General features: G+C 39.3%; 1 protein-coding gene across 1 annotated transcript in view; it reads left to right on the top strand.

Moving 5' to 3' along the window:
* Positions 1 to 5434, top strand: part of mmp15b (matrix metallopeptidase 15b) — a 28445-nt gene extending 23011 nt beyond the window's left edge. Inside the window, exons 7-10 of the mRNA XM_063012380.1 lie at positions 923 to 1061; positions 2237 to 2387; positions 3221 to 3339; positions 4420 to 5434. Of these exons, the coding sequence (XP_062868450.1) occupies positions 923 to 1061; positions 2237 to 2387; positions 3221 to 3339; positions 4420 to 4937 (927 nt within the window). The 3' untranslated portion in view covers positions 4938 to 5434. The remainder of the gene's footprint in view (positions 1 to 922; positions 1062 to 2236; positions 2388 to 3220; positions 3340 to 4419) is intronic.
* Positions 5435 to 12906: the final 7472 nt, after the last annotated feature.

Genomic DNA, 12906 nt, shown 5'->3' with positions numbered 1-12906 from the left:
AACCCTCAATTATTTGTGCTGAATTACAATCACAACTGTAAGGTGCTAAATGCCATACATGTATTAATACAGATGTTTTGCCCACAATAACACTTTTCTGCCAGGTTAAATCTATGTGGTGCTGTTGGCCAGCCAGGTGTCTACACAGACATGACTGCCTATAAGCAATAGAACATAATAAGTGCATAATAAATGTCCAAACTACAAGACACAAGGAATCACTGAATGAATTATTGAATATAAAAATGAGCACAGTGCCTAGGAATTGTATTAGGTTGTAACCTGGAAATTGTTAGGACCATCTATCTGGGATTTCAACAATGGGGCGTGTTTAAACTTAACCCTTTATTCATTAAATTACTAGTACATTTCTGAATAAACAAGTATGTAGAAAACTGTCTGTACACAGGCCACCTGTCACATCTAAGGCCAATTTAGAGTAACCAGTCCTCCTGCTGACATGTTTTTGTAAGTGGAAGAAAACCAGAGTACCTGAGCGAAACCCATGTAGATATATTCAGAACGTCACTATCCATTAAAACAGTAACTAGAGCCAATGGTTGGGGAACGTGGAGCTGTGCAGTACTAACAGTACCTGCTACACAACTGTCTTGCTGTATTCATTAATAATCAGCAGTTTTGAAGTCTTTACTGTTCAGAGTTGATGATGATTTGATTGAATTCTTTAATACATGAAAAACAACTGTAACCTATGCATGTATCTGGCACACACAATTTAACACAAACCAGATATGTGTTTGAGCCATCATCTCTAAGCCTAAAAACCTCCTTGGTAAATTAGCAGAGAAACAGAAATAGCTGGCTGGTTGACACCTTACAGACTTACAGCTTTTTGATAAAGATTTTAGGAGGACTTTAATAGCATCTCGTTTTTTTCTTCTTCTTTTTTTTGTCCCTGCAGGGTCGCTGGTTCTGGAGGGTGAGGAGAAACCGGGTGCTGGATAACTACCCCATGCCCATTAGCCACTTCTGGAGGGGCCTGCCAGGAGACATTGATGCAGCCTACGAAAGGCACGACGGCAGATTTGTGTTTTTTAAAGGTGCCCATTTATGTTCATTCTATATAAATGCCAGTCATAACTAGATGTATGTGTTTTAGTACATGCTGTAAAAAGCTCAGCAGGGACCATTACATTACAACCATTACCAGTTCAGATTTACGTCAGTTTACCGTTGGGGTAACTGGGGTAACCTTACTGTTTTATTGATTTGGATCATTTTTTATTTACATTGGGGAGCTATGTATTTAGGAATGATGTATTTTACAGGTAAAAGTAGCCAGAGGTACACATTTTTAAAATGTGAAACCCTTAGGTTGGACAGATTTGCATTGCTGGTTTAACTTTTAGGTTGGTACTAACATCCTGCTGCTTTAGCTATTGCTCTTTACCTTTCTGTGACACTTACAGTTGCCTGGGTAGCAAACCATGTGTCCATAAACAGTGAAAGGTTCAGCTTACGCTTTCATTGTGTCTTTTATTACTTTGTTACTCTGAAATCGACACACAAGCTGCGTCCTGGCTAATTTTCCCTCAGCCATCTTCCATTTGTAGACAGACTTCCGGAATATCTGATGTCCTTCCATCTTCCTCTTACATTCTGGTTACAGTTCCTGAGATAAAGACTGAGCTAAAAGGTTCTGATAAACTGAGAGAATTGTAGGAGAGAAAGCAAGCAAGCATGCAAGCGTTAAACTTTTTCTGCAAGGAAATTTGGAAAACATCTGTAAGGCTAGTGATGTCATTGGCAAAGTCTTCTTAAGCTTGGATGGCCGCCATCAGAAAGAAACCAGGGGACCTGAAATCTTGGACGGCAACGAGTGTTATATTTAAGGCGAGGCCTGTTGCATCAGCCAGTGTTCCCCCTTAGATACTGAGTGCAGAGCTTGCACTTTTTCTGAAATGACGATGTGCACCAGCGGGTTCACGCAGTGACAATGTGGATGGTGCCACCCTGTCTGCCATACTGTATAGTAATAACAAAACGCCCACAGCTCGATCTGATAATCTGTGCAGTATAGTGTTTATTATCACATCAGACCACAACAAAGTGGGATTCAAACCAATGGCAAACTGGTGCTGCAATGCTTGCAGTGTTGTCATCTTTGGTCATGCTATATGCTTGATGTAGGGAAATTCCTATTGTTTTCAAGCCGTTCTGGAGTCTTGCCTTATTGTTTATCTTTTCTTCTTCTTTCATTCCTGAATCTGTGCAGGAAATCGGTACTGGATCTTCCGGGAGGCCAACATGGAGCCAGGCTACCCTCAGGACCTGGTGGAATATGGCAGGAACATTCCTTATGACAAGATAGAAACAGCTATCTGGTGGGAACCATCAGGCTACACCTATTTCTTTAAAGGAGACAGGTGAGTAAAATGCCTTTACTGGATCTTTGGCAATCCATTTAAAATAAGGCTTAGTTTGTGCTTTGGAAAATATTTGGCAACATTTCAGCATCTTGTAATTCATGACACATCTGTTTTTGGTGGTTGTGGGATATCATCTGACCATTCTGACAATTTTTTAAGGTAACCATTTGGGTTATTTCCTGAAATACGTACATTAATGTACTTTTAAGGGGGGCAGTAAAAATGACCCCTATTCATGTGAGCACAGAGAAGTCACCAGCTGTTGTCATACACATAATCATTAATAAATGATTAGGAGGTCATGTAACAAAGTTAAATAACATTATAATTTATGAACATTCTGCACAACTTAATTGATTCTATAAGACAGGGTTTTTTTAAGCAACCCACATTTTGTCCATGATTTTTACCGCGACCCAGGAAACACAAACAGTGCATCAAAACACAAAACTAAATATACTTAATTAATAACAATGGTGGCAATCTGGTCCCACTGTGGTTTACAAGATGTAACGTAAAGCCTTCTCAAGGAATGTTTATGTACAAGTTAATTTTGTGTTTATGTGCCTGTTAATTATTATTATTATTTTTCTTTGCTACCTATTTTTTATTTGGCTCGCAACCCACCCAAGGGTCGTGACCCACTCTAAGATGCTATATGCACATTTTAACACTGATGCTATATGTTTTTTGACACTGTGTTCCAATCATAATCACAGAAAAAGAACAGTTGCAGAATTTAAGAACCACAAAATGCTTTACGTACACATACCCTACAACTGTATGCTTCTCTTAAGTACTTAGTGTATTGATCCATTCCTCCTTTGCAGGTACTGGCGATTTAATGAACATTCGCGATCTGTGGACCCAGAATACCCTAAACCAATCAGCGTGTGGGATACATCAGTGCCCGTTTCTCCCAAGGGAGCCTTTCTCAGCGATGATGGAGGTGAGTAGGGGCAGGGGTGGAAGGAAACTGCTTTAAAGCTGGAGGAGACCGAGGTGGGGGGAGAAATGTGATCAGGAAATTTATTTAAGAGCAGGGGAAGAATGACATCACTTTAAAAAAAGAGGTTTCTTTCTTCCTATTTCCTGTGCTGATCTCTTTTGCATTATAAGTGCAGCCTAATCCAGAGAAGACCTGACACAATTAACCTAGGTAGGACTGATTAGCCAGAACCGTTGATTCAGCTATTCATTTGCTAAATTTTACATATAAAAAAGGTTAAGGTGCCATAACGTTTGTACATGGCAAATATTTTTCCCTGATATTTTAGTTTTTGGTTTTGTGTTTGTTATTTTACTATTTAGAAAATTAACCCAACATGGAATTTGACCAGTGGTGCCCAAACCATGCATAACACTGTTTAATATGTTAATGGTTTTGCCAGTGGCCCCAACTGACTCCCATATCTCATTTTGGCATCCAGGTCCTCACAGTACCGGATGGCATTAGACAAGTGATTAGACTCATCAGACAATTCATGTTATCTTTCAAATAAAAATCTGATTGAAATAATACGTTTTATAATAAAAATAAATAAATAAATAATAATAATAGTAGTAGTAGTAAACACATTTACAGATTATTCATGACAATGAATAAATACATTACAAATTATTATTATTATAAAATATTCATTATTAAATTATTTAATTAACAAAATATAAATACAATAAATATTTTTCACTCTTTTTAGTTCCTAAAATAATAAAAGAATCAAATGCATTACATAAGTGCATATAAGTGCAAACCACTGAAACAGACATTATGATGCTGCAGATCAATTTATTTTAAATAGCTTAGTTGTGAAAAACTATTGTGTCTAGCATATCTAACATTACAAGAAAAAAGATGGATGTATATATGCTTCCTGAATACTTAGGATTAGGATTTTAATATATAACCAAAATATGATTAGGGTCAGATAAAATACTTGCAATCATTTAATTATAGATTATAGTTAAGTTAAACTTGTAAAGCATTCTTTAACTTGGCTAAGTTAAATGTACTGTATCATTTCTGTAGCATACACAGTCTTCTACAAAGGCTCAAAGTACTGGAAATTCGACAACCACCGAATGAAGAGCGAGCCTGGCTACCCCAAATCCATCCTGAAAGACTTCATGGGCTGCAGCGTGGACCTGGATCTGGACAGAGACACAGATGTGGACCCGGGCCGCAAATGGCCTGACCGACCACCTTTTAACCCTGATGCTGGACGAGACAAAGACAAGGAGAAGGACAAAGACAAGGAGAAGGACAAAGACAAGGAGAAGGACAAAGACAAGGAGAAGGACAAGGACAGGGACCGTACCAATGATGTGGACTACAAAGAGACGAAAGAAGAGGAAACAAACGAGGTGGACGTGGTGGTGAAGATCGATGAGACGGAGCGCACCATGAACATCATTATGGTGACTGTACCCCTGGTCTTGGTGCTGTGCATCCTGGCACTCATCTACGCTATCATCAATACACTGCAGAGGAAGGGGGCACCCAAATACTTGGTGCGCTGCAAACGCTCCATGCAGGACTGGGTGTGAATTAGGACGCTTCAACTCTGACCTCCAAACCCTTGACCTCCATATCAGTCGTTCATTTTCATCTCGGTGATATACTTACATTGCGCACACACACACACACACACACACACACACACTACTTATTTTCTGTTACCCATGGTGCTTACCTAATGAGTTGACTGTAGTCTATTTATAAGAGAGTTTGCACATTTTGTTTTGTTTTCCTTACTTTACATGGTATTGGTTTGTTTTTTACCCCCTCGGTTCACACTGTGTGCACATTTCTATAAATAAGGACGTTTCTTTGTGCCATGCTAAACTCAGATCTGCCATCTGGCTTAGCACTCATGTCTGGAAGAGGAGGAGAGAAATCAAAAGTATGCACCGTACAAAAGTCAGTCTATTATCGAGTGATTGCTTAATAGAGCTCAACAGTGACCATCCACTTTTCAGCTACTTTCTTTCTGGAAGTAAATTTCCTATTTATTTTATTTATTCTGTTGACATTTTAGAAATATCTTGCGTAAGAATTAAAAGCATTAAACAAAACCAACAAACCTTTGGATCTTATAAGTATTTTAATGCAAAAGAAAGAAGAAAAATGGCATATAGTGTAGTTTATATAGATATATGTTAGTTTATATTTTATATAATATGGTTCAGCCAGTATTAAAATAAACATCAGTGACTTTTAGCCATAGCTAATAATCTTTAAACAAGCCAACAAATGTACCCTGTTTAGGCGTTTTCTCTGAAGCCACATTCCATTATTCTTGGGCAGGTGAAACTATTGTTTTGTGTGTTCATTGGTTAAATTTTGACAGATCTTGGGCCACCCACAGATATGTTTCCTAAACGTATAATGAATGACACATATGATGCCAGAAGGGTTTCAGACGTATAAGGGAAAGTCTGTGTTTTTCATTTACTTAGCTAATTGTTTTGATTCCTAACAGTCAATCAAATTCAACATTTTCTTCGATATTACCTTCAAGCAGGGGCGGCACGGTGGCTAAGTGGGTAACACTGTCGCCTCACAGCAAGAAGGTCCTGGGTTTGATCCCCAGGTGGGGCGGTCTGGGTCCTTTCTGTGTGGAGTTTGCATGTTCTCCCTGTGTCTGCGTGGGTTTACTCCAGGTGCTCCGGTTTCCTCCCACAGTCCAAAGACATGCAAGTGAGGTGAACTGGAGACACTAAATTGTCCATGACAGTGTTTGGTATAACCTTGTGAACTGATGAACATTGTGTGATGAGTAACTATCGGTTCCTGTCATGAATGTAACCAAGAGTGTAAAACATGACGTTAAAATCCTAATAAACAAACAAACCTTCAAGGAGGCACCAAACACAACTGCTTTAATGTATTTAAATTTAATATGCAGGGAAGTAATACACCTCCTTTACTGATGGGTTGAATTTTGCCTCACTGCTTTATGTACTGCTTTATGTGACTAACCACTTTTTTCTGACTGAAAATCACAGACTGTCCTTTTTAATCTAGTTATGTAGATTTGTTCAAGTCAGTTTTGCATGAAAACAAACTCTGATTGGTTGGTTTTGACTTTAAAATTGTGAGAAGTGTGGTACTCTACCGCAAATTCATACTTGTCAGGTTTAAAAATTGAAATGATAAGTTAATTTGTTTAAAATCTGTGAAAACTTTACTCCCAGAACCTCACTGTTGAGCTCAACAATCGCTCCTTTTACTCAGGATGTAGCTTTTGCCTAGACGGGTCAAGTAGAAAGTACAGAACCCAACAAAACATTTGCAACCCAACGTGCCATTCTGGACTTCTTTGCTAAGTTGCCAGTTATGAGAAACAAAATCATATGCATTTTATTGCCTTAGTCGAAAGACTCGCTATTCACGCTATTGTTTTAACAACGGTGCCTTGTTGTTGCTAGCCAAGCCTTCCTGTGGTTTTACTCCTATAAGAGGAGCCCTCTGACCTTCCTCGTGTGTTGCTTTCTCCCTATGGTCCTGTGATACCGTGTTGACTGTAATCTTTTATTGTCAGAGAAGTGTAGCTCACGTGGTGCTTTTCCTTTAGGACAAAAAGCAGCGTACTGTGAAACCACACTGCAGGGGATGGGTGGGAATGGGAACGTTTGAGGGAAAATTTGAGGTACTGAATGCTGTTTCTTGCAAATGGTTGATGTGGGAACCATTAGCCGAGTATCGGTTTGCTTAAAACAAAAGTAATCAAATGCATAGCTTGTAAAAGTATACCACTAGTACATACCACTATTATATACACACCAATAAAAATGCATTTGAGCTTGAAACTTCAGTTACAGTCATAATTAAAGCCCGTTCTGGACCTCTCTCCCCTGTTAGATAATCCTCTCATTTTAAAAACAGCAGGTGGGCGAAAGCACTGCTAACCTCCCGCAACTCCAAAACAAGCTCCTCTATACTTAATCAGCTACTCTTCAGAAGGGGGAGAGTAAAACATAAAGCAAGAATCATCAGCAAGTTATCAGAAAAAGAGATATAGAGACATCTGTGCAAGTTCAAAGGGTGGTGGTTAAGGGAGGAGGTTGAGCTGCAGAAACCTTTTCTGCCGAGTCCTCTGGATAAAACTTTAAAGTGTTATTCCAGAACCTGGGCTGGGTTACTTCCCACAGATGAGCCTGATTTGAAGGGGTGGGGAAGATGCAAAGGGTGCTGACTTGCCTGAGAATCCTCATGAGAATAGAGCAGATCCTTCTGAGGTCTAGACCCCATTTGGGAGTATGTTGGCACTCGCTCCTGGCATCCACACTGCCATGGGCTATTTTAGAACTACATTCTTTGAATAGGAAACGGGATCTGTGCCTGGCAACCATACTCCTTCCATTCAGCAGTTTTCAGCTGGATTTGACATCCTACGCTGCATTTATCGCCTGCCTACTGTTGTCCTTTGACGTCACGATGCGCACACTAGACGATCAATCGCAGATGTTTCAAGACTTACTGCGTTATGGTGAAGCAAATATAGCGCTCAGAGACGCTGCTGTGGCAGAGAAACTGACTAGGACTGCATCCCAAACCTTGTACTACTGTAATAAGTAGTATGTCAAAGCATTACTTTAGTACATTACTATTCTCTTTCTCTTTTGGTGACATTACACGTTTAAAAGCCAGCATCAAGAAACTTGGAAGCCTATCCAGCTGGAAATCTTATTTACCCTCCCAGGCACGGAAAGTTGCTCTCTTTGCAAAGGCAGAGAGGACATCAAGGAGAAGAGAATGAAAGCGTGGTACTATAAATATTGCCTTGTCAGGCAAGGTTGAGTCGAAACCACTTTCATAAATATTATGGAGAGAGTAGAGGAGACGAAGGACAGTCATGACTTGCATGCCATTGCTGACAGAGGCCGTTTGGCTGGCTTGCCAGGCAGCCCCCTTCCCCCTACCCTGTCTCGCCCTGCTCCCACCATCCGCTGTGATGAGGAGAGCTAATCAGAGATAAAAGCCCTTCCTTCTCTCCCGCCCAGATCAATGAAGAATACACAAACAGCTCAGTCTATATCCCCATGTGTGCTGACGTTTACTAGCTGCAACATACCTTTGGTGGCCTTGCTTTTGGAGACCATGTGGCTGTTTCGGTGTACAAGTTTATTGATTTTTATTGCTTAGCCAATCAAAACCTAATGCTTAGTCAAGACTATTTAGAACTTGTCTACAATAACTGTACAATATCTTTTCTGAAGGACTATGACTAGTATCTGGCAAGACCTCATTAGGAGAGTTTACAAGCATGCTAATAATTACTTTTAAATGCTTATATGAACAGGGTCCTTAAATATCCTAAATCTGATAGTCAACTGCATTTCCATCCACTATTTGGACACTTTCATGCATGCCTACTGTGAATCAGGTTTTTTAATTGGCCCATTTAAACCGCATACCATCATACCATTTGTGTTATATTAGTCTGGTCTATGTGGTTTGGGACACAGAAATTGAGAGCATACTTTGCTTTGTAGTCTGGGTGGGAGGAATGGCATTCCTGTACCCTCTCATCAACCAGAATGATGTTAGCCAATCTTGGGTATCCAGCTCCCTCTAACCACATTGATCTGCTCTCAGATGTTACATCAGATAGAGCTTGAAAATGGAAGTGGTTGGTTTTAGCACCTCACATGCTAGTGCTTACCGTTTAGTTTGGTAACTGTCATAAGATAGGGATGATTTCATTAGTAGGTGGAACTACTAAATTGGTAAATAAAAAACGGGAAATGGTACTAGGGTAAGTTCCATTGTTCACTTGTGCTTCTAACTAAATGACGGAAAATACACAAGATAGGGGAATTCATCAGTGCTACACAGTTGCCACCACCTATACTTAAAAATAAACTAACAGCTTTAATCCTATAACTGTGTAAAACATCATACCTCTCCTATCATCCGTTTACTACATGTTTGTAAACCTTCTGGTTGAATTATTGCCAAAATCTATTCAGTTCTGTACATTCACTGTGTATGACGTAAATTCCAACTCCTATCCAAGTCCGATTTCTTCGTTGCAAAGATAAAGCAGCCAAGCTCAACTTGCTGTGTTGATCAAAGATAAAGCTTCTTTTCTATCCATGCTTGATTTTCCCTTGTTAATCCCACTCCCGTACTTTGATTCTGGACTGGCTAACAATGGCCTCTCTCATTTTGGGCATTATTGTCCTGCATACTTCATCTTTTGGCCAACAGGAAGAAAAAGGCTGGGCTTTCGGCCAAGGCCAGGAAGAGGCCTCCTACAATCTCTTTCTAGCATAGCAATCTTAAAAGCATTGTGGGTGACTGGGGGATTTTAGTGAAATGTTATTTAGAGTTGCAGCTCAGTGATATGCTTCCATTGTACATTGAATTTAGCACATTGTAATTGTTCAAGGTGTATATACACCCCATGAATGTGTAATGCACCATCGTTTTAATTATTGTTTTTATTTATGCCTGAAACAAGAGTAGATCTCTAATACATCTTTCTTTCTCATCATCCACCCACTCCACAACTGTAACAGAAAAAAAATACAAAGGATCTCATAGTGACTAAAACATATTGTGATTTGTGGCATTGAATGCCTAGATAGAGGATTTCTGGCAGGATATGCCAATCTGTGTCAGAACTAAGTGCGATTTTAGATTAACACTATGTCTGGCTTTGCATTTTTGTCTTAGTGAGCATCTCACTTTACCCATAAGCCAGATCCATGCTTTCTAACAAAACAATCCATGCACAGACTAAGTAGTAACAAAATCAGGTAAAGTATCAGTAATATTAAGGCAATGTCATGCCAACTTTGTGCTGCAATTGTTGTTAAAACCTCATCATTATTAGTAATGATTAAATGTATAATTCTATTTTTGTGGTTTAAGTTCGATTGATTTTCTTATTTTTTTTATTCATTTGGTTCTTTTTTTTAAAATGTTACTAAGTTTTCTTTTTTTTTAGATTTTGACTTTGTTAATAACATTCCGTTTTGTGGGGGCTTTGTTGTTTGTTTTCTGAGGTAGAAAATTAAGATTTTATACATTTGTGTTGGTTGATCGCCTCTGTTGAGCGTTAATGATCCATGCTGGACATGTAAACAGTAATAAATAAATGCTCTCAACATGACATACCGTGTGATGCTATTTTTATTTATTTTAAAAGATAAATGAATTAATTTAGCTGCACTTATACGAATGGATCAAACTGAGAAGTTTAGTTGACACTGACATGTAATGACATCTTTCCAGCAAGTGAGTTGGATATGAATACATAGTACGCAAAAAGTACCCGGGTGACCTACTGCAGTAGTTTAGGTATTAAGGTAGAGTGTTATTTTATTACAACAGTGAAATGTGTCACCTTTCTTTAAAAATTTGTGTAATCTGTGATTTTTGAAAAATGAGGTCTGTGAAATTAAGCACATTTTCCCATGAATTTAATAGGGCCCTCGTTATAACATCTAGAAGCAACAACAGTTAAGTCATAAAGTAAAGGGCTGCACACCTTTGAATGGCATGTCAGACAATAGCCTAAGATCAGCATGTGCAAACTCGAGCCTCGGTGGGAGTGAAAGCACATTAGTTGCATAGCTGTATGCTAAAATACTATTTTATTTATTTGAATTAAGAAAAAAAAACATTTACGAGGGTTTGTCAAAAAAGTTACTTTTCTACATTGATGCATTTTTCTCAGCATGTACCAACTTTTTAATGCCATCAGCAAAAATGTTTTGGTTGAGCACATAGCCCCAGATGCACCGCTGCTTTCACATAATCACCACATGAAAATCTTCTTCCCCGTAAAGCTTCTTTGAGAGGTCCAAAACGGTGGAAATCAGATGGTGCTAAATCCGGACTATAAGCTCTCTCTTAGTCTCTCGGACACGACCAATTACTACTCCTCCCACCATCACCGGTTTCAACAAAAATATAAAAGTGCGGAAACTTTTTGAAGATCCCTTGTATATAGTCACTGCATAGCCACTGCTTTCACATCATGATCACATGAAAATCTTTTTCTCCTTGAAGCTTCTTTGAGCATCCAAAAAGGTGGAAATCAGATGGTGCTAAATCCAGACTATAAGCTCTCAGACACGACCAATTACTGCTCTTCCCACCCTCACTGTTTCCAACCAAAATATGAAAGTGCTGAAACTTTTTGAAGATCCTTCGTACATACATGTCGATTTGCCCTTTGTATTAAGTGGCGATCAATATTGTATGAGTAAGCACAGTCTTGCTCTCCCATTACACTGATATCCCTACTAACCTTAATGCCCTTACTGTAACAAGAACCTCATCAACAACAACATGATTCCCATCCCCCTGTCCTAAAGCTCTTTTTTCCCTCAAACCAGCTGGGTTTCTGCTCCGGGCTGAACTTCCGCTCCCTCAGGAAAGAGCAGGGCCTGACGGGCTATGGGAGACTGGGCAAGATATTTATAAAGCCCCAATGAAACACAAAGGAGCTGAGAGGAGAGGAAGCCTGCAGTACAGTCAGAAACAGCAGGTGCAATCGACTGTACAAATCCAAACAAATATGCAAGACTTCAGATTTTATGCATCGTAACCTTACATCAACATCTAGCCCAAAGTTGCATAAACCACTTTTCTTGGTGTGATGTGGACACAAGAGCCTGCACTTGGTGTCTGTTTAGGCTTCATGCCAGTCAGTCATCAGGCTCATTGCTATAAACACCTCTCAGACTTAATCATACCTTCGATCTCCACCTGGTCACTGTTAAATAAACCCACTTAGCACCTGCCCACCCCCAGGGAGGTGGCTAACTGCTACAAACTAACCACAGCTGGGAAAACACCTGCATGTCCTGGCACCCTCACTGGCATGTCCCAGTATTTCTCCTCACGCCATTTCTTATTGAGTTGATTTTTCTCTTTTTTATTTTCCTCAGAAGAATAAGGTCATCATGTAAAGTGTAAAACATGTGGTTTGTAGTGTTTATTTGGGTATTAAAGGAGGACAGTGCGAGCAGGGAGGGCTGGAACTCTGGACATGTTGTGACCCACCCATTGCTAACACACTGTTAGCCCACTCCATAAAAAGAATAATGTTTTAACAAAACAGAATGAAAACATTCTTTGTTAGTATATGAATGCTTGTTTTTACAGAAATTGCTAACGCTAGCGTCTAACTTGCAACAAGTCTGGGCACAGCACATTTTAAAACTCGGGTTAAACTTGGGTTAAGCCTCTACTGAGGCAGGCTGGAGTAAGTATGCAGTTAAAGTGAAACGTTTATGTAAACTCTAATGGGACTTACACCCCAAAATGTCCAAAAGTATGTGTACACCACACATGTTGTTTAGCAATACCCATTACTGAAGTAAAAATAATTATTTATATACAATAAATGATATGCTTCCAACTTTGTGGCAACAGTTCAAGGAAGGCCAATAAACTTTCCAGCAGGATACTCTACTGACCCCAACCCTGCTGAAAATCTTTGAGAAGAATAATAACATACACTGATCAGCCATAACATTAAAACCACCTCCTTGT

This window comes from Trichomycterus rosablanca, chromosome 17 (genome assembly GCF_030014385.1).
Source record: "Trichomycterus rosablanca isolate fTriRos1 chromosome 17, fTriRos1.hap1, whole genome shotgun sequence".
Classification (NCBI taxonomy): domain Eukaryota; kingdom Metazoa; phylum Chordata; class Actinopteri; order Siluriformes; family Trichomycteridae; genus Trichomycterus; species Trichomycterus rosablanca.
Note: the sequence above shows the minus strand (reverse complement) of the source record. Positions and strands in the feature narration are given on the sequence as shown.